Here is a 27,450-nt window from a genome sequence, read left to right as displayed (position 1 = left end):
TGCGACTGGCTCAGGAACAAACGCATGGAGAAGGACCTCGACTTCTGAGAACGGGTAAAGTGAAGCGGTGTAAATGATAAAACGTTATGAAGATATGGTACTCAAAGGTACTAGGGAACAGGGTTGGCCGAAAAGCCGATAGGCCTTAGGACATCACAGCATTGGGAATGATTTAAGGATCCCGATAGCTAGATACATCTACAAACTAGATACCTCGCACTAAGCGCCTCTGATTTTTAACGTTTCCCTACACACGACCTATAATGCCACACTCAGACCGTCCCCCTCACTAACAACCTATCGCTTGCCATCCTTGCCACACTGCCCGCCCCCCCTGGCTTCAGAAACCAAGACCCCAGGGATTATATCCCGAGGAGATAAGACGAGTATGTGGTAAGTAAAGGACTTTTGTGCCCGTACATTTGATATGCTCGAATGTTGTCCCCCTCCCTTCCCCTCTTTTCCTCCCTCTACAGGTTACATTGGAATCACGACTGGAGTATAGTGAAGATCTGAAGCCACGCCATGTCTGATACATGAAGCGGACTAACGCTGCAAGGTGGCACCTAAAGACACCCACAAACTACTCTTGTAACGAAAAGAGCCAATAGTTGTATGATATGATGAGACGCGATCACCCCTAACCTGTGTTGCGTGAATGAGCACATGTCACGTATGCCTGAAACTATGAGAAAAAGTTTTCTGTGCGACTGAAACATTGACTTAACTAGGCAAAGGACCGAGAGTGCGAGAAGTGCAACACAATGGTGCTTTTTACTCAATGCATGTCCCTCTGTACCAGGCCTAATGCTCGTCCGTCCCAAGCTGTATGCTTCCTAAATTCTAACACAGATCTGTAATGTCTCATGTTGTGTAATACGCTGAATGGCCTATCTTAGTACTCGGCCACTCGCCATGTTGCACGTGTACTGTTTAGCCTATTGTTGCACATCTCTCTCTCTCTCTCGCTCGCTCGCTCGCTCTCTCTCTCTCTCTCTCTCTCTCTCTCTCTCGCGCTCCCTCTCTCTCTCTCTCTCTTCCACACTCCCACTCTTCCTAACGACTGGCACCTAATTGGCGAACCCCCATCCCTGGTGCACCACCCAATTGGCTCCAAATACCGCAGGTATTTGAACAAATTTGTCCTGAATAAAATCACATTGATACCATGTTACTACCTCTCCTTTCTGCTAAATATTGATGTAACCTAAATTGGCCAAAAAGGAAAGGACAGGTAAGACGACTGAGGTTCGCTAATCTGACCCGTAATCAGGGAACTACATGTCAGTGGCTTCTATGATAAAATGCCTCGGGTAACGCGACCTTCCCCGTCCCGAATTGTCTCAATGTCCAAACAGTAAAAATGATCGAAGCATCCCCGTCTTCCCAGAACGCCCCCAGTTTTGTATCAGCTGCCCGGGACGAGAGTTTGAAAAACAAACGTGGCTCACCCCTGGTTGTAAGAGATGGGTCGACTTACGGCTGACCCAGGCCAGCCGTTGTTCCTAGAAATGATTTGTTGATGAACAAGCTACAAAATTTAGAATTTGAGAAATGTCCCTGAACGCTTACCAACTGAACTGTAGCCTTCTGCTAGATAACGCCCTTGCGACCCAAAGCAAGACGATAGTCCCTCACCCCAGTTTGCTATGTTCCTAGCTGTTTTTCATAAAGACCCCAGTCACCCCAAGGATGAGTCGAATATTTATCGCAAGCCCCCCCCCCCGTTTTTATGAAGTAACCAGGTTGTAAGAGACTATGTAGAAATTAGAATGATGTTTGCGATGTTAAGATTAGATTGAAATGAAGAAATTGTTGCAGTAAACACTGTTGAGAGTAAAATGTTTAGCTGAAAGATAGGATGCATTGATATAATGGAAAATTGTTTAGCCTATGTTCATTCCTCAGAAAGATACCTATCAAACCATGGTGATAGCAAGTTGCACTTTTTTGTAAAATACATAGCCCTGAAGGACGTTATAGCTTTGTAAGACTCGTACTAGAAAAATGGGTCTCTGCCAGAAGAACTGACGTGACTGTAATAAACAAATGCAATGAATAGGTATCAGATCTCGTACCACAACAATGAATGTAAAACCAACAAACGCCAAAGAAATAGGTACAAAGGAAAGTTGTAGGGAATCCAGCAAACCTATCATCAATTATCTATGCGTTGGTTGTAATCCCCAATGTAACGAATGTTTCCCCAGTTGCTTGGAGTTGGGAGAGAAATAGACTTATGTGATTACCTTCCTATGCCCATTCTCTAAAGACTGTCTTTCCAAACTCATTCAAGGGTACCACTGTCGGAGGAGAGAGAGACCGGATGTGGGAGCACGCGGCCTGACTGCAGATCGTGGATCACCTGCGACATTGGCCAAGGCGGGACCGCAACAGTAAGGAGTCGCGGGACGAGGCACTGTTTCCGACAAAATGAAAGGAAAGGGCTGACCTGATGCCCCTACTCGATGATCAACATGTGCCGGAAAGTCCCCACCCTCTGAGCCCGGTCATGGGCCCGCCTACCTGAAATTTTCCGTCCCCCTGGTCTGTCCCCGATCTGGCCCTGCTCCATCCCCTCTTCCTCCGACCTACCATAAGGACCGCTCACACACCCCCTTCCTCCACCTGAACTCTTTGACAATCGACTCGAAAAAGAAAAACTGCAATCAGATAGAATAGGGTTTTGTTGCGAACTAAAATGAAACTCGGGTGCCCTGTCTAAGGTACCCGTGAAAGAATAGTTAGGACACAGGGCGAAAAAGGACCTTTTTTGACCGGAAAACGAAGAAAAGGTCATGCCCTGCAACGCAGGACCTGGAATAGAGCTGGACGCATAGCTCCACCGCCGGTGCTCAACAGTGCCAACGGAAGGCGACAAAGAATGCTGAGAACTCACTAATAATGGTCCACGACAATAAGACACTGGAAAAAGCAACACCCCTCCTCTTCGAACGAAGACACCCCTGATTATCGTTTTTACTACGTCTCATTTCTCTCCCAGCTACCATTGTATTGATTATGCTCCAACCGAGTACCAAATGAACTTGCATATGTAATAACCTATCAGTCCATATTCCGAATGACTATAAGCATCTATGAAATGTACCCAACGCTCTCACTACAGAATCCTTTTTGTCCGATGTTGCATTACTATGACTTTCCTGCAACGAGCTCAACGATGGGCCCGCCTCCTAAGATGAAAGATTCTGAATGTAATGTTTATGCACAGCTCCTTCACCTGGGTTCCTACTTCTTTACTTATGACTGCCACAGTAGACATGGATAGGAAATAGGCCAGCAAGATGTCTTAGGAATGTTAAAGGGAGGACTGTGGAAAATTAATACGGTTTGGTAAACATTATCTGCGCCATCTTGCCTTCTCTCCCGATGCCACACTTTTTGTTGTGCACACCCGCCATTTTAGGTACCTTGGGCAGAACCACCCTCTGCACGCCACTGACCCCCAGCACGGCTCTTCGCTCTCACAAGCACCCCCCACGCACTGGTCACCCCCGCTCTCTCATGCATGGGCCATAAACCCTCCCCATCTGCCTCTGCCTCGGAATCCTATCCTGTTCCCAGCGCGACACCTCCCTTCATCCCTTTCATGGTCCCAGGTCCTTTGATACAAACCCCCTTTTCCTGTGTGCCCGTTTGTCTTCCTCGTTCCCAGGCCGCCACCTGGCCCTGCGGATACTGTTTATTGCCCCCCCCCGTACAGTAGGTAGCTTCCCCCATTAAAGGACCCCCGAATTGATCAAAGCCCCCACCCTATGAGATCCGATCAACCCCACACATTCCGTGAATCGGCGGAATGTCCAGCTGCGCGATAATCATCACCTGTTGTGACTGGGGTGGGGACTTCAACTGTAAATGTGTGTGGGAACGGGCCTGAGGGGGAGATTCCGAGGATGTCCTTTCATACTTCAAAGCATTGCAAGAATGTGTTACATGCAATAAAGATCATAAACTTGTGTATAAGAGGCCAGGCCTCAGAGATGCGGTTAGAGCACCTCGTGACGATACTTGCTGTCCGAACTGATGTGTTTCTCCTCCGGAGAGAATAAAACTTCTGTTTCCTGCCTTCCAGTCTCCAGCGCCTGCCTCTTTGTTTGGTAAACTTGAGTGGGTATAGAGGCGGCTAACGCCGGGCAACTTCGAAAAAGGTCTTCTGCCTGTACCTTTTTCAACACAACCAGTATATCGACAACTTCCTTCAACCTTGGGTTATGAACACCAAATCGTTTGTAAGGGACAAGATGCACGTCATTCAGTTATTGGAAGGTCAACCCTTTGACACTGACACCCAATTGTTGGTGACCCTTGATGTGTCTTCACTTTACACTAGCATACCACTGATGAAGGCACTTGAAGTGACCAAAGAAACCCCAGACCGTGTTGAATCCCGACTGGATTCTTGCTATCATTACTGGATATAGCGATGACAAAGAATTATTTCATGTTCCGGAACCAAGATTACTACCGATGCAAAGGCGTCGCAATGGGGGCTGGGTTCGCTCCCAGCCTAGCAAACCTTTTCATGAACTCGTATGAGGATGAACATCTCTACAACCCCTCCAATTCCTTCATAGACCACATTGAAGTCCAACCACAAACAGCAGGGCAGGAGAGCATTGTATGTGTCACCACGTTCAACTTAAGAAGTAATGAGATCAAAAAGATTGTGAAGAAATATTAGAGTCTAGTCTCAAGTGAACTTGGCACAACTGAGGATCCAATCTTTGCCTTCAAGCATGGAAGGAATATAAAGGACACTGTGGTAAAAGCCTACCTGGCACCACCTACACCCCCAGATATAAGGAACATGCTGGGACTGCCTCCGATGACCGGACACCATAAGTGTGGCCATTGCAAGGCCTACTCACAGACTGTGGAAAACACATCATTCACACACCAAAGCTGAACCTGTAATCTTCCCTTGCATACAAATCGTAATAGCAGCAATGTTATATATGCAATCAGGTGCCCCTGCGACATGTTGTACATAGGACAAACCACACAAAAGGTTAAAGCCAGAGTTTTACAGCATATTAGCAAGTTTAGATGCAGGGTACAAGAGGCGCCCCTAGTTGAACATTGCAATCACTCAAATCACACACCAGAAAGCCTAAGATGGTGGGTGGTGGAAAAGATATGTTCACACCCTTTGGGTGGCGCAATCACCGCATCATTGAACTTCAAGGAGTGTAAGTTGATTCACTCTCTGTGGACGAAGGGCTAAATGAACAGGAGGAGAGATTGAAACAAATGGGCCAACTGTGACAGAACAATATTGTCACGCTATAACACACTGAAGTAGGACTGGCAACCCACTGTACCCTTTGTTAACACGTGTCCTACTTAACCTGCTAGCTTCCCTATACTCCTGTTGATTATTTTCCAATTTGTGTTATAAGCAACTATACGGATGTGTTCACTACATATATAACATTGAAGTTACCAGATTGTTATATGGTCGCCACACTGGTGAAATGCAAACCTAAGGATTTTCCTTTTTCGGGTGGTTCTAATAATATCTCTTGTTTACCAGTTTATAATGGCGTGCTGACTATACTGGCTATCTGCATAAGTATTCTCTATACCCCGATTTTATGCATGAATACCTTGTATATTGAAATGCATAATCACGCATGAACTATCTGTAAAATAATTCATTCTTTGCCAGGCTGATATAATATATAAAACTATGTTTTTGATCTGCTTTATCTATTTCAAACTTTCTTGGGTGTGATTATCCCGCATTTATATTTGCGGTCTAAACACGGTAATGCGTGCTTCCCAGCACCACCGCTCATAATTTACCCACCCCCAGTCAATTCTCTAAATACGTCATAGACATCATCTTACTGCTGTTACCGGCATTGCGTGCTCGCGGCGTGCACCCCCTGCCTCCCATTGGTCCATCTGTTGTGAATTTTCACACAGCATTCAGCTGCTGCCAGGGCAACACACACCAACGTGCACTTTACCCTGTATGCGCAGCCAGGTCTAGTACTTATTCGCTCCTTGGACAGTCGACCACCAGACTGATGCGAGACGAGTACCTTTTTTGAACGCCTTTTGATCCAGACAGAGTTTCAGCACCAAATCTCCTTACATTTTTTCAGGATTGTGAACTGGTTAGCAGTGGGAATCGGATGCTTAACCTCCCCCACGGTGGCCGATTGTTTCCTCAACGGCCAATCCACACCCAATTGCTAGGTAAGGCTTAGTCAGTCACTCGTGCCATGCCTTCACTGGGTTTACATTTGGCCGACATTGTTCACTAAGGTCTGGCCATATTCTTTGTTTTACCTTTACCTGTAGATCTTTCCAGACTACTTCAACTCAAAGACTCTGCTCTTGAGTAACTTTGCTGACGCTTGCTGGTGAGTCTTTTGCTTTCCCTGACTTCTCCAACCCAACCAGCGACACCCACTTAGGTATTTAAATTGAGCACATAATAGACTCTACCTTTTAGTAATTTTGCTGACAAGATTAGATCATTGTAAATCGCATTTGCAAAGGAGCCCCTGGGGCCCATTTTCTCCACCGTTTGGGTAATTAAAACTGAACACCATAAACTGCTCATTTTGACCACCTCTTGGGTAATTAAAACTGAACACCATTAACGGCGCCAGAGCATATCACTTGGAACCATTCTTTATAATTAGCGCTCGTTCAGATCAGTTTCTTACACAATGTTGAATACTCCCTTTTAATACTTTCAGGCTGTCATCCCCCACCTCCCTTGTCCGGAAGAAGACCCACTATGACATTTAAATAGTGCATTGTCTGGGTCGAAACGTCGACAAATACACATGGTTCAGCTATTTACAAGTCTCTTGGCTCAAATTAATAAGCGAAAGTGCTGCCCAGCAAAGACATTGTACTCCATCATCCTGACCACCTTGTAGTAATTTTTCTTGTTAAACTGTACATTTTCTCACGATGTACATATGATATGCACTGCACCACCATCACTGAGCACCTTAAGACACTTTATAACATGTCACCTGTAAATGTATTCACTTGACAGCATTTTTCAATTTTTGTATATACCTTGGAAAGCCTCAAATCAAATAAGATAAGAATTTTGCAAACATCCACTAGCCGTTGTTTTTGTGTTCCAACTACATGTAGCATACATGTAATTTTCTAAAAACAATTTGACATCTTTTTGTGATTCTGTACAATGTTTAATTTGTTCACATTTTTGATTCACTCCTTTTATGTAAAGTGATTATTCCCCCCGACAGAACCACTGTAGCTTTCTACATGTACTATGTTGGCGGAGCAAGATGTAGACGCCTTCTAGCTAACAGGCTAAGGGTGTAACACTAGGCGATGAGAGTTCAGACGGTGTTGGACTCTGGTGGTCAGGAATAGAAAGATGACGCACAAATTGCTTAATATTTTTATAAAGACCTCTACAAGGACCAAACTTGCCAACAGATGGACCAGCTACATACCTCCGAGAACCCCAAACTCCAAAATGAACCTTGGAACTAGTGGCAAACCTTGACCGCTCCATTCATGTGGAAGAAGGTTTTTGACAGTATTACTTCATAGTTTTGTCATTTTTACACATGGTGATTGTTAGACCTGGCATAATTGGCGTGAGTCTCCCTTCCATTTTTACTGACTCCTCCTTTTTTGATATGTTTTTGCTGAATATATGCTTTGGGCACTGTGCCACTGCTATTCAGTGCCACAGTGCAAGTGCTCCCTATGTTAAATTGATGTACTAATTAGTGATTCCATGATTGGGTTATTTGATTTACTTGTCAGACCCTAGTAAAGTGCACCATGTGTGCCCACAGCTTGTAAATCAAATTGTGGGCTTGCAGCACTGGTTGTGCCACCCACAGAAGCAGCTTGTAAAGTGTATCTCAGGCCTGCCATTGCAAGGCCTGTGTGCAGTCTGTGCCTGCCATGTCGACTTGGCCAGTGGGCCCACTTGCCAGTCCCTAAACCTTCCCTTTGCTTCGTATCAGACACCCCTATGGTAGGCCCAAGGGCAGGGTGCATTGTAACAATAAGGTAGGACATTCCCTGGTGTGTGTAGCATGTCCTAAGAGTGAACTACAGCCATTTTCCTGTTTCACTATTGCAAGGCTACCTGTTCTTCATAGGCCAGAATGGGTAGTTAGATTATTACATCTTATAATCCTAACTGACTCAGGGAACCTGGTAGAAATTCGAATTTAGTATGCCCGAACTCAGAATGATAAAATACATCTTTTAGTAAAAATGGTTTTAACATTCTGTGTTTGAAAATACCACTTTTAGAAAGTAGGTATTTTCTTGTCTAACTACACAAAGCCTGCCTCTGCTAGGTTGTGTATTCCTTGTCTAGAGTTTGAGTGACAGGGCTGGGGGATTGCAGGAGACAGAATGAGTCAGCTCAGTGGTGAATAGGGAGATCTGCATCTAGATGGGAGGGAGAAGTTGCACCTGGGACCTGAATAGGGATGGGCCTTCCCTCCACAATGCTAGCTCCACCTCCTGGGGTGCGGCTTATGTCTCTGCCCTACACCGTGAAAGAAGAGAAGGAATCATGTCAACAAAGTGCTCCAGGGCTGTGCTTTCCCTCCACAATGCTGGCCCACCTCCTGTGGGGCGTCTGATGTTTCTGACCTGCACTGTGAAAGGAAAGAAGGAGTCCTGTAAACAAAGTGCTCAAGTACTGGTTTGGACTAGGCAGAGGCCTCTCTGCCTTCAGAGAACAAAGCGAAAAGTAGTATAAATATTGGGACTCAGACCCAAGAACTTTAGATCACTTCTGGGAACAAGACTAACCTTTTGCCAAGGAAGAGAACCAAGGAAGCCGCAGGAGTTTTGGATTGCCCCTCTGCTAGTGTGCTGTTTGCTGGGTTGGCCTGCAGTGGTTTCTTTATTGCCAAGGAAAAGGAGAAGGAACTTTTTAAGGATTTTCGTCTTCGTACAGAATATTCTCCACGGGCTTGAATGTGTGCTTGCCTCCTGCTGAAGTCTCAGGGACAAACCACTTCATCTCCAGCCCCCCCCTGAATTTCCTTGGTGGGAATTCTAACTGCAGAAGCCTGCGTGTCGCTGGGAGCTGGAAGCTCGATGCAACGAGAAGGAGCGTGACACCGCCGGAGCTGAAATAGTCGCACCGCCAGAGAAGCGTGCTGCCGCCGCATCTCCCAGAAAGCGTGTCTTCATCAAAGCTGCTTGCTGTTGCATCACCGGAGAAGCTTGACGCCATCGAGAGGGTCGCTGTTGCATCACCGGAGAAGCGTGTCGCAGGGCCTGTTGCGGCCCCAAAGTACAGAGTCGTCGCAAGGCTGCCAGGGCGTCCACGCATCATCGTCGCATCATCGCCTCAAGGGCGCCATCTTCTGGCATCGCACCAGGATTGTTGCATCGCATCAAGGCGCCATCTTGCGCATCGCAACCGGACCGCAAGCCGAGAACCGCATCATCCCCGCACCAGTACGGATCACAACGCATTCCCTACTCTGCGCAAGCATTGAGGCGCGACGCATCATCATCTACCCCGGATCACAGAACCGACGCATCTCCCCTTTTGCAAGCCTTTTGTTCATTTTACGTTACGCATCCAGGTACTTTGTTGGGAACTGTGTCGTATTTATGACCAACTTAAACTAAGTAACTTTTACCATCTTTAAGTCAATCTTAAATACAGTATTGTAGATTTTTGTCGTTTGTGGTCTTGTGTTAAGTCTATATAAAGAATACTTATTTTTATAAAACCTGTGTTGTGTTCATCTGTAGAGTTTTTAATGTATTACTGTGTATATTCACAAATGCTTAACACACTGCCTCTGAGATAAGCCTGTCTGCTCGTGCCAAGCTACCAAGGAGGCGAGCAGGGGTTATCTAGGAGTGTAATCCCCTTATCCTGACTTAGAAGTAAGGGTCCCTATTTGGACAAAGGTGAATACCATTGCCAACTAAAGACCCCCAGATCTAACAGTAATACTGTCTGTTCAAAGATAGAAACTCATGACTACCAATGTAACAACCAAATTTATAAATAAGGAACCAAAGATGTCCAGATAACCTTTGTAAAAGGCCTTCCATTGAGTGTTGCCACATTTTTTGTATCGTTTGAGCTAGGAACTATTTTCTTGTTAAATCTACAGATTATCCAGCAGATGATGAATTATGTGGAAAATGCAGCAAATTCTTAATTATGTGGAAAAAAGCTGCAGCCGCAGAATCACATAATTCCAGTGGCCCAGACTAAGGTAAAATGCTTCCACCTTTACATATTTTTAAATTCTGAAGCCACCATACCATATTCTAGCATTATCAGTGCTGCATGATTGACATGCCATATATTTTCAAGGCTCATCTTTTGCATGGTCTTAGGAGCCAGAGCCAACCTCTGCTGTCCCTGTTAATTTGTTGGCTCACCCACCACTACCTTGCACCATAGTCAGGCACACTGGAATTGTGAGGCTGGAGAGAATCACATTATGTGTCTGTGTCAAATTATGCAGCAAGAATAGTCAGCGAGAATAGGTCTCCCTTAGAACAAGTTGATGGTCGAGATAATGAAGGTGATATTAGTATCCCCCTTCAATTGCGGGAACAGAACATCTTACTCGAACCCACAAAAGATCCAAAAGAAAGGGAAACTCCACTAGAGATCTCTTCGGAGGGGACCTCACTGGTGGATCCTCAATTACCTAGACTTTCACCCATAACCCAGCAAGAAAAGGTGTCCTTTTGTAATAGAATTACTTTATTATTTTTGTAATTTCCACACATGCTAACAGTCTGGGCAAATGTCTAACTCATTAGTACCAATTTAACACCGAAATACAACAATTAGCAATAGAAAGATTACCAGTCCGCCTTTGCGAAGGGTCTTCCAAATTGCAGCAATACGAGTATCCAAGGATTTGGTTACTTTTGGTGCATTTGCACTAGAAACTATTTTTGGGGGTTAAAATCTGCAGATTATACAGCAGATGATGGGTTGTTTGACACTTGGCTAATCCATAGTTATGAGGAAAATGCCACGGCTTCAGAATTGCATAATTCCAGTGGTTCTGACTTCAGTTCAGGGGGGTGAGCATTCTGTCCAGCATAGGCGTGGTACTGGAAGGGAAGTTTTCAAGTACAAAAAATATCCTTTAAGACATTTCCCACTGTATGAGTCTTGTGCACTACAACCCATATGCAAAGTTTGAAAAATATGGAGACTTTTAAATGTTGCTTCACAGTTACACCTGCCTCAAGAAGACGTCATTTTTTGTCTCAAATCCCGGTCTATAAATGTTAGTAGATAGGGATTTGTCTCAAAACCTATGGTTGCCCATGTACCACCCATGGTATGCCCCTTTGATGCAAAGTAGCACAAGGTAGGGCAAACTGCTACTTTGCATTTCTGAGGGCAAGGGCAACTTTACCGTACAAATCATTAAACAGACTGTAAATCCTACCACAACACTGTGTGCTGGGTTTCTGTCACTTTTGTGATGCAAACTCAGCGCAAAGTGATTGTGTATCAGGATAAGAATCTCAGAAACAGGCACTTGTCAATATTATTAGGGCGATTTGTGGTCTTACTGCAAGTTATTGCAAGTGAGTGTCTTTTAATGCCAATCGAAGAGGTGAGGGGGCATTCTTTTCTGGTTGCATTAGAGCCCATGGCATCCTTCCTATGCCACTGATTTTGGTAGCTTGCACATTGCACATGCTTGCATATTGAGCTATGTTCAGTGCACGTAACCTTAGCTGCAGTGCACAGTGCACCTTTATTGCCACATATAGAGGAAAACAATTAGAGGGAACATTTTTGAGAATCTGGCACTCTCAAAATCAGCAACTGTCATGTTTGCTTCCAAACAATGTGCCTTCTCACCCCTGACATGATTCTCATGCCCGGGGTGATGTGGCATGTTATGTTATGTTAAATTAATTTATTGAGCGCACTAACACCTTTAGGTTCCTTGGCGCTATACAGAGGGAGCAGGGAGGAGAGACAGAAAATTACGTAACAGAGGATAACAGCTAATTGTACGCTTCAGTAAAGAGGAACGTTTTAAGGGAAGATCTGAATCTGGAGTAGGGAGAGGACAACCTAAGAGAAAGGGGTAAGGAGTTCCAAAAAGACGGGGCATGCACTCAGGTAGCACCTTTGAGGATGCCCACCTGGTTGCCCCAGCTTCACTGTGCTCTGGTTGACCGGCCCATGCGTTCCCGCCCTGCTGCCACCAATAATGGATGCTGACCTCCTGACAGGTAGTGTGATCACTCCCAGGAGTCAGGAACAAAGACTGGGCGGGAAGGAGGTCACAGCTCCCTCATCCCCAGCAGGCTAGTTTAGTGGCATATCAGAGCGGTGAGCTTCAAAGGCTGCACCGCCTCTTATTTGCAACTAGGCTGACCCCCTGAGGAGAACACTACCATCCCCCTGCCCCAGGTGCGCTAGCACCTAGGCAAGGTAGGAAATTAGATATGCAGGAGGTGGACATCTACAGGAAGGCTATCATACCTCTAGGGTGAGCTGCCTGATCTGTACACCTAAAATTGAATTCTGCCATCTTTAGGAGGGCAGAAAAAGTGAGCTCTGAGTAGAAAAGGTGACCTACACCCTTCATATGTGGTCAACTCAGGGGTTGACTAGCTCCCCATTGGCTACTAGCTCCCACATCCCAAACTCCCCTAAATCTAGGATGCAAGGAACACCCCTGACACCAGAATCTCAGATCTGACAGTGCATCAAGTAAGGACCAAGAAAGACCTGTGACGTCGACAACAGGACTTTGTCCACGGCACCATAACAAAAGAGGGGTACTTTGTCCCTGAGGCAACAGACTTGGAACTGATTGAATGCCCCGGTTCCTTACCGGTAATCTTCATCACTCCCAGTGTAGTCTTCCTTGCCACAGAAATGACGTGGTGAGTTTCAGGTCCCCCATAGAACCCTCCAAGCAAATTAGCTCTCTACTCTCCCACATCCCTCCCTAACATGGCCCACCTCCTTCACCCCATACCTACCATAAGAAGAGGCAAGACCCATCACACTTCCCTGTTCCACTACCAAGCCTCGGTAACAAAAACATGAAGCCAATATCAAAACAGGGTGGGAAACCATGTGGAGAGGAAGACTACACACGGAGTAATGAAGATTACCAGTAAGTAACCGGGGCATTACCTCCTCGTAAGTCTTCTTCGCCACAGAAATTATGTAGTGAGCTTATACCAAAGCCAAAGTGGCATCATGATCACCAGAAAAAAACACACCAGAAACGAAAATGTGAAGCACAAATACAGTTTAATTCATACAGTCAACAGAGGAAAAAAACAGCCACACAAAATGTGAGCAACAATGAATCAACAGACAGTCCTAGCCTGCAGAACAGCTGCAGCAAAATACCCAGCAGCTGAACCTCCCAACACCTCCAGTTAGTTGTCAATGAACATGTGAGGTGAAGCTCATGTAGCAGCCTGACAATTGTCTTTTATCGAGACCCCCTTGAAAGAAGCCCAGGTGACAGACACTACTATGGGTAGACCTCCCCAGTACCCTGGATGATACCTCTGACCCTTGAGACTCCCACGCCTCCACCCCTGGATTTTGTGGCATTCCCAAATTTACAAAGAGTTTTAAACCTGGGAATGCTTCAAAATGGTGCACCTCCCAGACCAAGGTGGAATGAGAAGAAATATCTATATTTATCGTCGTTACTTCCTTTTTCTGTGTGTGTTGCATTCACACATAGAAAAGGGAAATTCATTCAAGGATTGTTTTTGTGCAGGAAGAATTGTTTTTGTGCAGGAAGATGTCTCTTCCTGCACAAAAACAATCCTGCACATAACTCAGGCACCTTGCACCATGATGTAAGGATACCTGTGTTGGTGCTAAGCAGCACAATGTGTGCCGGTGCAGCAGACATGCACCATATCTTTGTTTATATATGGAGCATTTGTGATGTCTCCCTTTCACACGGCGCAGCCGAGCCCAGCGAGTGAATTGGACAGGGACAGGGATGCTGAACTTGATGATTTTGTGGTCTATCCAGGAGACTGATGTGGGCTATTTGACTCGGATGTTGTTGTAGGTGTTGAAAATAGGGTCTAGGAGGTGTCCGGCGATCTGGGTCGGTCCCTTTATTCATGGAGTGAGGCCCAGGCTCCCAAGGTCTTCAATGACTGCTTTTGATTTGGGGTTGACATGGTCTTCCAATTGGAAGTTCAGGTCTCCAGTTAGTATGCAATAATTACTAGTGCCAAGGACAAATGGTGCGACAAAGTCGGTAATGAAGTCAGTGAAGTTTGTGCGTGGTCCAGGGTGCCTGTAGATGGTGCCCATTAGGGTGATGTTGGTTGTGATGTGGAGCTTTAATGACAGGTATTTGAAATTGGAGAATGACATATGTGTGGAGCTACTGCAGCTGATGGCGTTCTTGTGGATGATGGCGATACTGGCTTCAGGTGTGTGAAGTACGTTCTGTCTAGCACTCTGTAGCCTGGGGGGAGTCGAGGGGGTTGGCAGTGAGGGGGGTCGCAGCATGGTAACGGCGGGGGAACCGATTTCATGGTGCTGGGTCCAGTCCTGTACGTGGACAGGTGCAGACAGGCTTGCCTTTTGCACGCCTTTGGCCTGCCATTAAGTAGGTCCTGGGGATGGGAAAGGGGCAGGAGGTACCTTTATATTGGCAGCAAGAAGGCTATGTTAGCTACCTTATTAAACCTTGATTTTCTTGTTTATTGTCAGGGCCAGAGCTTACCCACTCACAGAATCGCATGCCGCTTCAAATCATGCAATAAACTTGAAAAAACAGATAGGAACATATATGCTGCTGACGTAAAAGTCCAGACTGACTGCTGACTCAGTTAAGTTTCTGGAATAGTTTTGCTTAATGTACAGACTGCCCCCCCCCTAAAGTGTGTATAAGAGGCCAGTTTGTGCCCATACTTCAAAGAGCTGGCAAGATGACACAGTGAGTTAAGAATTTCAGCAGAAATCTGTAGTGATCGGCACATCACAAATACAAATCTAGGCCACCCAACTCCGATTTCCATTCTCCTAAAAGACCATGAAGCAGAGAGCAAAGAGGGTGACAACGAAAGAGAGCATAGCACTGAGAGAAGAAATAAGTGATAATGTGAGAAACAGCAATGAATCCTGCTCAAAGAGGAAGAAAGTAAATGAAGCAACAAGAAAGAGGAAATTGGTAACAGGGACTTAAGAAGAGTAAACATTTTTCAAGGAAAACAAGCTGTTCACATTGCATGCTACAGTTATAAGCTACAAGTCACCTGCACCATTTGTAAAATGATGGTCATTTCCAGCACAAACATGGGCAGTATTTTTTATCTACAACCTTTGAAATGTAAGCACTACCCTGCAGCTGTAACACAGATGTTCATGACCAGCAGTCGGCAAACCTTCATTTTAGGTGGTACATGACTGCTCAGTAAATAACAGAGAACTTCTCGAATGCACTCACGGTGCAACTGGCAGCCAGGTGGGTTCTGTCAGTCCTGGAAACATGTGCAGACATAGCTCAAATTTACAGCCCGAAAGGATTTTCAGTACATTATGCAATACAGTAAGGGTATTTTCCAAGATTCAAATACGTAGTGAGTTGACGTAACAACAAATCCATTAACACCAATTTTTCTACTGTATTTTTGTTATTTTATATTATATTAAAACAAATTATTTATGCATTTACCCCACGTTTCTTAATTGCTTTGTTGAGAAGTTTTACTACATCTGCTCCCTCAACACCGCTTGCTTTAAAGCACTTTGTCCAGTGGATCAGAATACCCTGTAAAACACACAAAAAACAAAGGTGTTGTTCTCAAGTAAAATTAAGCTTTGCCATTATTGTTGCAAAAGTCAATGTAAAAATATTCATATAATACATTTTTATTTTATTTTTACTTATAAATTGTTTTCTATCGCATGGACTTCACTCGTCCAAGTTTCAGACTGCTGAACAAGACTTTGAAATAAGAAGTGTGAGTCAGATAAAGAGCACTACTTAAAACATTTCATAGGAGTGACAGAAAAGCCATTTCGACTGCTAAATAACAATAGCCTACATGAAGTAAAATGAGGAGCTTCATATGTATGTACATGGTATATGTAAGTTTTTTGTACTTTTATGGCATATAATGTCACAGGTTAAGAGTGTTTTGCTAAGTGCAAGCACATATGAGTAGGACAATTGTAGAATGACGTAAAAGAGCATTTTGCAGAAACGGGTAAAATAAACAATCCAATTCAGAGAGTTACAATATAAACGAATTTCAGTAACAGGTCGTTACATTGTGTGCCAATTCAATTAAAAAATATCTTTATTCGATTGTACAGATAAAATTATAAGAGAGCATAAGACATTAAATACAATACATTGCACCATGGAATCAATACAACTATATAAAAAGACAGTTTACGTTAGGAATACTCTTATTACTGCTGTTGGCTTCCAAGGAAAAAACTGTTCTATAAAATGCTTACAATAAAACTTAAATAAGAAATCACTAGAAAAACACCCCTCCCCAAATATCAAACCATGGATTCAATATCTTTGAAGAAGAATGGAGGCAGCACCAGGCGCGAAGTAAATCAACAGGACCAAAGTTGTATCAAAAAATATATTTTCTTTTTATTTTGGTATTTTCAAAGTGCACAGGACAGCCAACGCGTTTCGCTCTCCAACCATGGGAGCTTCGTCAGGGCAAAAGTACTAGATGGTAAGCCTTGCTGTAGCGTAATGATGCTGACAAAGAAGCTGGGCAGTAAAATGGTGAAAATGCTAGTGCAAAGAATCCAATATCAGGAAAAAGTGTCAACAAACGTCACGGGCCATCAGGTAGATCACGCCAGTTGCATGAAAAAGTTCTTTCAAATTGGATATCGATATTCCAAGTAAAATGGACGTGAAGCAACGTATGTGCAGTCCTTGATAAGCTGCTACCACACGTGCTCCTGAGCTTCGTCTTATAATCACGGCCCGCGGCAGATTCAATCGAACGTTCCTTCGATTGAATCCGATTACCTGCTGCTAACTGAAAGTTTAAAAAACACAACACACGCTGTGACATACGAGTGGGCTGTCTAGCAGCTGCAAATATAAGAGAGAGCTTGCACATTTCTGAAAGGCAAGAGGTTTCAGGACATGTTTTAGGCAACTTAGAAAGAAAAGTCTGTAACATTTGCAAACGAACATAAAGTGACCTTATTAACATATTCAGCCAAGGTATAGCTAAACCCTTGGCTTGGCTGAGACAATCCAAAATGGCCGCCCTATTGAAACTTTGTTCCGGGTTAGACCATTCCTTACTCCACAACAGGAGCAGTGCCATCTTAACTACATCGAAAACATAATGTTGGTTAGGCTCTGAATGCAGAATAAAGTTGGAGCTATTTGGTGGGCGATTTAGGAGTGTTCTACATATCCAGTTTTCCTCCACATGAATGGGAGAAGTATTATTAAACTCCCGCACTCCTGCCGCTGTAGGGACACACTGTAAATTATAGATTTTAATGTAAGGAGAGATATAAGCCTTACCTTCCTTACAAGTGAGATTAAATAAAGACCCAGCAACCCCACTTAACCTAAAACGGCCACATTAACCTGAGGCTGCCAGGAGTCTGTGACATCAAAAGTGACACCAAGAGAGCAACATTTTTTAATGAAAAGATATAATTGCTGAAACCTGCAGATGATGTTTCTCCTGTATCTTCATTTAGAGACCCCCATAAAAACTAAAATGTGTTTTTTGAGGAGGGAATTTAGCCTGGACTTCTTAGCCCCTCAAATGAGTCTTGATTTATATCAGTATCCACCTCTCATCCTGTGCTCCTTCCTATAGGGAAGAAACCTTCTAAGCATTGTGGATTATGATTCGTTTTTAAGCATGACCTGGACTTTTGGACACCAATACTAGTGATAGTTTTTAATGCTGCCCTGGGGGGAGCTTTGCCAACTACATGGGTTGAAAGCATAATCGTACCCATATTCAAAAAAGGGTACAGGGAAAAGGCAAATTGCTACCACCCAATATCCCTCCACGATTCCTCCTCTAAGATTATGGGTCCAATCATGTTAGAAAGGCTAGAAGACTGGGCCAGTGAAAACGACATCTTAACAGTGGCACAGTACGGCTTCAGAAGGGGAATTGAGACGGTGGAGCAATGTTTAAATTTAAATTTAGATTTGTTAATAGTAAAGTACACTTTAGCCAAGGAAGGTACTCTCCATCTATGTTTTGTAGATTTAACAAATGCCTTCGATTTAGTTAATCACCAAAAGCTATGGCAAACTTTAAGGGGGCTTGGTGCCCCCCTAGAAATAATCCTTTTCTTATCCCAAATCTACACCTATTTAACTACAAGGGTACGGTATGGAAAATCCGGGGAATGCACGCCCGACTTTGCAGTAAAGCGTGGCATTAGACAGGGATGTGTATTGGCCCCCCTTTTATTTTCCTTATACACAAACAATTTGGATCAGTTTTTACAAGTATTGGTTGCAGATGCCCCAAAAGTTGGAACACGTCCCACCCCGTGCTATTATATGCAGATGACGCTGTCCTAATGTCCAGAACTGCAAACGGCTTACAATGCCTAATAGAACACTTCTCCCAATACATGTCTAACTTAGACCTACAGTTTAATTTTAAAAAAAACATTCGTAATGTCATGTGGGGGAAAGAGACAAAAGTGTAGACAGCACCACGTGGGTGGGATTCAGATATGTAGAGCTCCGACATTTTCATATTTGGGGTTATTCTTTTGTAATAACGGTACCTGGAATTCGCACATTGAATTATGTAAAATGAAGTTTTTAAAAACGACCGAGGGAATTCTCAGGTTCGCAGCTAAACTTGGGAACAAACCCCTATGAGAAATTTTAAGTCTGTACAAAAGCAAGCGCGTTACAGCAGTTAATTATGGAGCTGCCATATGGGGGAGAGCAAATACGTCAATCCTCCAAACTAATGAAAATAGGTTCCTAAAAAGTCTGTTGGCAGTACCCAGTGCGTCCGCAAACATGATCGTTCACAAAGAATTGTCATGCCCATATTTAAGTGATATTCTCAATATAGCTGCACTCACATTGTGGCATGGCTTATGGACAAAGGAAGAAACATTTTCAAAGGACTTAATTGTTGATTGTCTAGCACTAGATCAGTGTATGAAAATACCATGGCTGTGGCACATTTCTAAACTTCTGATCAAATGTGAAATATGCATAGACGATCCCATAAGCATACAAGAATCTTACAGCTATAGAACTTGATAGGGAAAGGATGGCTGAGAAAAAAAGAACAGTAGTAGCTTATTGTGAACGCCCATGCATGAGCGGTACCCAGTTATATCTCATCTTGGTACAGAATGTCCAGCATCGTTTTTATTTGACCAGGCTAAGGCTGAGCACCCTACATTATTTATTTGCCTTTCCAAGTACAGAGAAATGGCAAAGAACCCTGCCCCCATGCGATGGCAAAACCGCTCAGTCTACCTTGCACTTTATTCTTTTTTGCCCGTTTTATATGGATAATCGAAAAACCGTATTGAAAGCGCTATTTTTAAAAAATATGCTTTTTAATTATAAGGATGTGTTTAATTTTTTATGCAGCTTGGATACAATGAAAATCATAAGTTCTGTAACCTGTTACATAAAAAAATCGATCAGGAAAAGAGTAACATGAGAAACCCATACAGGAAATTGATGTGCAGGCCCAGGTTTCCTGAAGGACTACAAAATCAAATTTGTCAATAAAATTAAGCCAGTCGGGGATACTAAACTTATCTTTTAGCATGGCAATGTTCCATTTTACAAGAGAGAAACAGTTTCTGGTTGTAACAGAAAGTGCCCCAGCCCCCCTCTCTGAATATTATGTTGCGCCTGGCCATTGTGAGTCATTACATAACAGTCATTACATCTGGAGTTCCTTTACATCACATGAAATTACATCAGGAGTGCCTTTACACCTGAAGAGCCTTTCCTCCTTATGCAGGTAGGTATTGTTTGTGTGTCTATATATAAGTCTTCACTGAAAAAAACAGAGGTTTCAGGGATGTTATAGTTAGTTGGACATTTCACTCGTACAAAACCTGAGAAGTGCGGTCGTTATAGTTAGTTCAGCTAACTATAACTCGTGCCCCCACAATGCACTGCTGATGCAATCTTATCTTATCTGGGCAATTTTCGGCGGCCCCCTCGAGGCAGAATCGTCGGTAAAAGAACCTACCGGCGTCGGATGTTGTGAGGCTCCGGTAGGATGTATTTTGCTCTCTCGGGAGCGTCTGCACTGGCCTTACTCTGATGCGAAGTCCGGGAAGAAAATCAAGCGAGGGCTAAGATGGCGGCCGGAGTCCACCCTTCAAAGAGAGACGGCTTGACCCCTCTGAACAGCGAGGCCTCCACAGACGCTTGGAACACACCGGCACCTTGAGGAACGCAGTGGTGAGCCCCGCAAAGCGTGCTCGGGGATTTCTGGAGGCAGTGGTCTCTGCGGCGCTGTGCTTTCTCACTGCCTGACCTCAACAATCCAGCGAGGGACAAGATGGCGGCCGGAGCCCGCCCGTGATGAGACAGCCCGACCCCTCTGAGCAACATCGCTGCTACTGACACTCCTGAACCTTGAGGATCCAAGAGGTGAGCCCTGCGAAGCGCGCTCGGGGTCCCTGGAGGCGGTGGAGTCTGCGGCGCTTTACTTAAATGCCTGACTTTAACATGGCGGCCAATATATGCCCTCAAATGCGCCTGGAACTGAAGCTCTGTGTCCACCCTTCTTTCCATGCTACAGAAGGGATTATTTGCAGCACCACACTCCGGAATGGAGAGCGTGTTCCAGCGCCGGAATTTGGTTGGAGGTGTATGGGCATAATATCAATGCCCTAACTCGTGTAGCTGGCCCTAAATTTTCAATTTTTGGCTGCAAACAACGGTGAGCTAGATAGCGACTGCCCCCGAACTAAATTTTAATCTGTGACTTTGCCAGCGGCTGGTTGCTGAACCTTTACAGGCACCCTTACAAGCAGACCTGTGGTCTTTCTCCCCTGACCCTCTGGTCTCCGGGTTGATCTCCTCTGCCTCAGCTCCTCATGAACGATGAGGCTGCGACTGTGCTGCGGTCTGCCCTTCTCCCCTTGGACCTGCTGGCTATGTCGGCCCTCTTCCTGGACTTTCGGACTTGGACCTTTGTGCTCCGCGCCATTTTCTCTGTATGTCTTGCCTCTTCTTCTACCTTCCTCCTCCGCCCTTTTAGCGATCTCTGACCTCCCCCTCTGTCCTTTCGACTTTCCTATTGTCTCTCCTGTTGCCTCTGACACACTCCTCACTGTCTTATTCACCACTATCTGCTTCCCTCTCTCATTTATCTCACGTGCCTTCCCTTCTCTGTGACTCTTAGAGTATATCCAGTCCTATCCCTTCCCTATATGTATATAGAGATAACTCTAAACACTAGTATATGCAGTAGACCTTTCTACTCTCTACCATTCTTATGTGACTCTTAGAGTATATCCATGTGTATCCTTACCATATGTATATAGAGATAACTCTAATCACTAGTTTATGCTGTAGACCGTTGTGCTCTCCACCATTCCTATGTGACTCTTAGAGTATATCCATGTCTATCCCTTCCTTATGTATATAGAGATAACTCTAATCACTAGTATATGCTGTAGACCGTTGTGCTCTCCACCATTCCTATGTGACTCTTAGAGTATATCCAGTCATATCCCTTCCCTATGTATATAGAGATAACTCTAACAACTAGTCTCCTATGTGACTTTTGGAGTATATCCATGTGTATCCCTTCCCTATGTATATAGAGATAACTCTAATCACTAGAATATGCAGTAGTCCGCTATGCTCTCTACCTTTCCTATGTGACTCCTAGTGTATATCCAGTCTTACTCCTCCCTCATGTATATAGAGATAACTCTAATCACTAGAATATGCAGTAGTCCGCTATGCTCTCTACCTTTCCTATGTGACTCTTAGAGTATATCCATGTGTATCCCCTCCCTATGTTGATAGAGATATCACTAGTATAGGCCTAGAGTGTATCCATTTGTATCTCCTCCTTGTGTGACTTTATCTCTTGTACATTTGCAATTTTTTCTATTTGTACCTTTTTTTGTAACGCATGTAATCTTAAGTACCTTTTTGTAACGCTTGTAATCCTAAGTCCGTATGCTTTCAACTGGTTCTTATGTAATGCAAAAATGTGCAATCATTTTACGCATGTATCCGTCAGTCCTTATGTTTTCAACTGGATCCTATGTAAAGCGCTCTGACACCCTCGGGTAAAGTTCGTTATCTCACATGCCTGACTTTTAGAGTATATCCAGTCCTTTCCCTTCCCGATGTATATAGAGATAGCTCTATTCACTAGTATATGCTGTAGACCGTTGTGCTCTCCACCATTCCTATGTGACTCTTAGAGTATATCCATGTGTATCCCCTCCCTATGTTGATAGAGGTATTACTAGTATAGGCCTAGAGTATATCCATTTGTATCTCCTCCTTGTGTGATTCTATCTCTTGTACATTTGCAATTTTTTTCTGTTTGTACCTTTTTGTAACGCATGTAATCCTAAGTCTGTATGCTTTCAACTGGTTCTTATGTAATGCAAAAATTTGCAATCATTTTACGCATGTAACAGTCAGTCCTTATGTTTTCAACTGGATCCTATGTAAAGCGCTCTGACACCTTCGGGTAAAGTTCGCGCTATATAAAATTGCATAAATAAATAAATAAATAAATGATGAAGTAACAAATTACATCATTCATGACATGGTCAGTGACATCACTGATGACATCATCCAGTGACTGTGTGTTTCTATAAAGTTTTAATATGTTTTATATATATGCCAAGGTGTATTTAAGAATGAGTGGGTGTATAAGTGTCTGGATGGAGGATTTAGTAGGTGCATGACTGTATAAGTGAGTGATTAAATGTGTTTTACTGAATGCATGGGTCAGTTTTGAACTGTGTGAATGTCTGTATCAGTGTGTCTGTTGTGTAAGCTGCTGCATGGGTTGGCGAGTAGCTACATGAGTGGCTATATGGGTTATTGATTGGTTGCCTGAGTATCTGTATGGGTGCCTGAGTGTTTGTGTGGGTGGGTGGGAGGTGTGTGACTTTGTGCATAGATGTGTGAGTGGGTGATTCACCGGGTGTATGGGTTCAAGAGTGTGTCTGTGAAGGGCTGTATGAGTGAGTGAGTATGCGTATGGCTGTGTTGGTGAGTGAATGGATGTCTCAGTGGTATATGTGTGAGTAACTATATATTTGAAATGCAGTATATGTGAGTGTTGGAGTATATAAATAACTACATGTGAGAGTGAGTGATAGTCAGAGTGGCTGTATGGATGAGTGTGTGCTTGTGTCAGTGATTGTATAAGAGAGTATGTTTTAGTATCTGTGTGAATAGGTGAGGTGGTGTGTGTATAACTGTATAGGTGAGTAAATGGGATTGTGATTGATTCTTTCCATGACTGACTAGGTGTGTAAGTAACTGTATGGGCAAGTGGCGGTGGGCGAGTGGCAGTGTGTGAGTGTATAGGTGTATGAGTGCATATGATAGTGCTGTATTGATGAGTGACTGAATCTATGAGTGACTGTATGGGTGAATGAGTGGATGTGTGTGTAGACCTAGGAATCAGTGAGTGAGAATGTAGTAAATGGTGTTGGTGTGTCTATGGTTTCAAAAGTGGTACTCTGTATTTTAGAGTTGGTGTATCAAAGGTTATATTCGGATGTGAGGAGGTGCATCAGATTATCACGTGGATGATGTCATCAGTGATGTCATTAGAGATGTCATCAGTGAAGTCATCAGTGATGTCACTGACCATGTCATGAATGATGTAATATGTGATGTCATCAGCAGTGCATTGCAAGGGCACAAATTATAAGTAGCTGAACTAACTATAACGGCCGAATTTCTCAGGTTAGGTACGAGTGAAATGTTCAACTAACTATAACGCCCCTGAAACCTCTGTTTTTTTCAGTGAATTTCTATGGTTTTTGAATGCTAATTTCTAACTACAACGTGCCTGAAATCTATGGTTTTTCAGTGAATTTCAAAGGTTTTTTAAATGCTAAATTTCAAGTATGGCTACAGAGGTAGGACATGTGAAGAAAGAGGAAAAAAGGCACATAAAGAGGCAAGACAAATGCAGAAAGATGCAACAGAAGTCCAGAAATACAAAGAAAAGGGCAGGAAGAAGCAAGAGATGTGCAGAAAGAACCAACAGAGGAACAGAAAGTCCTCCTGTGCACCCACCTTTTTGCTGACGGGTACTGGTGACTCTGACTAACCAGGCCTAGAGCCAGTGCTATGCTAAAAGACACTAAGAATACAGTGAAAACACCTACATACACTAGGGAACACTATGCGTTAGGGTACCCCTGTGATTAGCATGACCTCCTCTGTAAGGCCCTAGTATATAATGGGGCAGGGGGATTAAAACTACCTCTAAGTCAGAGGTGCAGAAAGATGCTTCTTTAAGTAGTAGTCACGTTTGCAGAGTGGTGGAGAAAGGGTGCTGGTCCTCTGACCAGCGCTCAGGAATTCCGCTGCGTAGGACTTACAGGAGGTACCAGGAGGGCGGCTTGGCCCCCAAATTAACTCAGGACTAAATTTGACTTCATCCCCCATCCCGTAGTCTGCGAAGAGGCACGTTTGCAGAGTGGTGGAGAAAGAGGGGCATGGCCTACGAAGACGTCTCAGCAATCCCACTGTGTGGGACTTACTGAAGGTAACAAGAGGGGTAGTTGGCCCCCAAGGACATCCTTGAGGGCCAACTTGCCCTCCCATTACCTCTAGTAAGTCCCACACAGCAGCTTTGGTAAGTACTCATACCTGGCCACACCCCCTTTGCCCATCACTCTACAAACGCGCTACCTGGTGTGCTCTTGGATGGGGATTGAAGTTTCCTTCACTGCTGGGGGTCCTTTTGGGGCCAACTAGCCTACCTCTTACCTTCAGTAAGCTCCAAGCAGTGGGATTGCTGAGAGGTAGACAAAGGCCACACCACCTTTCTCCACCACTCTGCAAACATGCGCCCTGGTGCGTTGTTACTTGGGGAATTAATTCCCCTTGAATACTGAGGGTCCCTGGGGGCCAACTAGCCCACCAGGTACCTGCAATATGCGCCAGAGAGCTGAATTGCAGAGAGGTGGTCCAAGGCCAAGCCCCCTTTTTACACCACTCTGCAAACGCACCTCTTGGCGCACTGCGACTCGGGGGATGAAGTACACTTGTGTCCTGAGGTCCTCAGGACACAAGAGGACCTCATCGCCCCACCAACAGTATGCCAAGAAGCCATTAGTTCTTAACATTTTGCGACAGTGTACCAGCAACACATTTTAAATTGGAATTTGTTACTCAATCCAGAAGAGACAATACTGATGTCTTCTGTGAAATGGTGAACAGAGACATATTTACCCTTAATACCTTCAGAAAAAGTCTAATCTCACCAGACAACATCAGGATGGCCATTGAGACACTACCTGATGATTAAAGTACGTTCATTAAGCCCCCAAACAAGGATAGCAATATAACTGTACTATCAAGAGAACAGTATATTAATGAGGCAATGAGACAGCTCAATAACTCAACCAACTTTTAGAAGATTCTAGACAATATTACACTGACTTAAAGTATAGGTTTCATAAGAAACTCAGGGATTTTGGAGGGATAAGAAATTACTTACGTGGAATAAATATTATCTTCTGAAGAATGATACACTGAAAACTCCCACATCCTATCTTTTATCGAAGATACATAAGGATAGGCCAAATCCCAGACGGCGACCTATTATCCCTGGAAGAGGAAGCCTTTTTGGACATAGACATTTCTTATGAGCCAGGGGCATCAATCTACTACAAAACACATTCTTGCTATTAGAAATGCTGAAAATGTGTCTCACTGAAAATATTTTCATATTTGAAAACCAACATTATAAGCAGATCCAAGGGATGGCGATTGGCATCTGCTTCATACCCAGCTACGCACATTTATGAATGGGCTGGTGGAAGGAGCAGGTGTTCTGGATCTAATCCATGCCTATGCACACCGATTACCCCATTACCCGGCTCCGGTATATCAATGATCTATTCCTTATATGGAAGGGATTAACAGCCGATTTAACAACCTTTGTGAATGTGCTGAATACAAATTATTTGAATCTTAAACCTCCAACCACACTACATTGAGAACAATAAGACTGAGACTATGTTACACAGAAAGAAAACAGCAGTAACTTATATTTTACCATCACACAGTTGTCACCCACCATCCTTTAGAACAGCTATTCCATAGGGGGAATTTGTGAGAGTCAAAAGAAACTGTAGTATGACCAGCACTTTCAGGTAAAACTAGACTACAATGACCTTCAGAATTCAAAAATGAGGTTACTCTAACAAAGTCCTAAATAAAGCAGTCAAAAAAAGTAGATTTGATCTCTAGAGACCAAATACTGTTTGGTGGAATAGAACATTAAAAGATCAACAACCAAAAAAATGGTGATGTATAGCTACATACAATACAATACAAAATCATTGGAGGTATCTAAAATCCTCTACAAACACTGGTATAAACTGAAGATGGTATCAACCTGAGATGATGTACTAGACTCAAAACCACTGATAACATACAGGAAGAATCCATCACTTAAGGATATATTGGTACAGAATCACCTTCAGGCTTTCCGCTCAGTCAATTGGTTAACTGTGAAAGTTGAGTTTTTACCTTGCAAACTGTGCAAATGCAGAGGGTAATGAATGAAGTTTCAGACCCAAATACAGGCAGAAAATACCAAATTAACTTGTAATATGGCATTCAGAGTCTACTGTATTATTTGTCCATGTCCAAAATTATACATTGGCAGTACTCTGTTCCCAGTCAAGAAAAGGATCTTGGAACATTTTACAAGAGTCAATAACCAAGATCCAAATTATAGTACAGCTAAACATTTTAAAGACTATCATTGACCAAACTGATCTTCTTTGGCATTGACTATATCCCTAAACAAGCCAGAGGGGGTGACAGAATACTTGCATTGTGGAGATTGGTATTAAACCTCAACATAAATATTAACACCATTTGGGATGAACCGCAATGAGGTGATGTCTGCGGACCTTTAAGAACGTTAGGTAACCTCAACCCGGACGGCAAGTGCAATTGATCAAACAAAAGAAATTGATGCAACATGCGTATCGAATGGCCAGGCTTTCTCTCCACGCCTACTGACTGACGTCAGGAGTTCAGCATAAGGTTGGAGGAGGTCGAAGGAGCAAGGAGCGAGACGGGAGTGGCTTGGAGGGCTCTGAGCGGTGGTTTGTGTATTTTCCATGGCCCCACTGGTGACTTTCCAGCTCGACCAATCCGTGACCACAGCTTGCTCTGCTCAGAGCCACCCTTTAACAGGCGCGGTAGGAGACCTCCATGGCATCCTGTC

At 43.9% G+C, this 27,450-nt stretch overlaps 1 protein-coding gene across 1 annotated transcript in view; it reads right to left on the bottom strand.

The window, feature by feature from the left end:
• Nucleotides 1-27,450, bottom strand: part of LOC147711436 (hexokinase-1-like) — a 2,269,016-nt gene that overhangs the window by 1,512,139 nt on the left and 729,427 nt on the right. The window contains exon 5 of the mRNA XM_086919487.1: nt 15,690-15,785. Coding sequence (XP_086775613.1) covers nt 15,690-15,785 — 96 coding nt within the window. The remainder of the gene's footprint in view (nt 1-15,689; nt 15,786-27,450) is intronic.

This window comes from Lissotriton vulgaris, chromosome 5 (assembly GCF_964263255.1).
Source record: "Lissotriton vulgaris chromosome 5, aLisVul1.2, whole genome shotgun sequence".
Taxonomy (NCBI): Eukaryota; Metazoa; Chordata; class Amphibia; order Caudata; family Salamandridae; genus Lissotriton; species Lissotriton vulgaris.
Note: the sequence above shows the minus strand (reverse complement) of the source record. Positions and strands in the feature narration are given on the sequence as shown.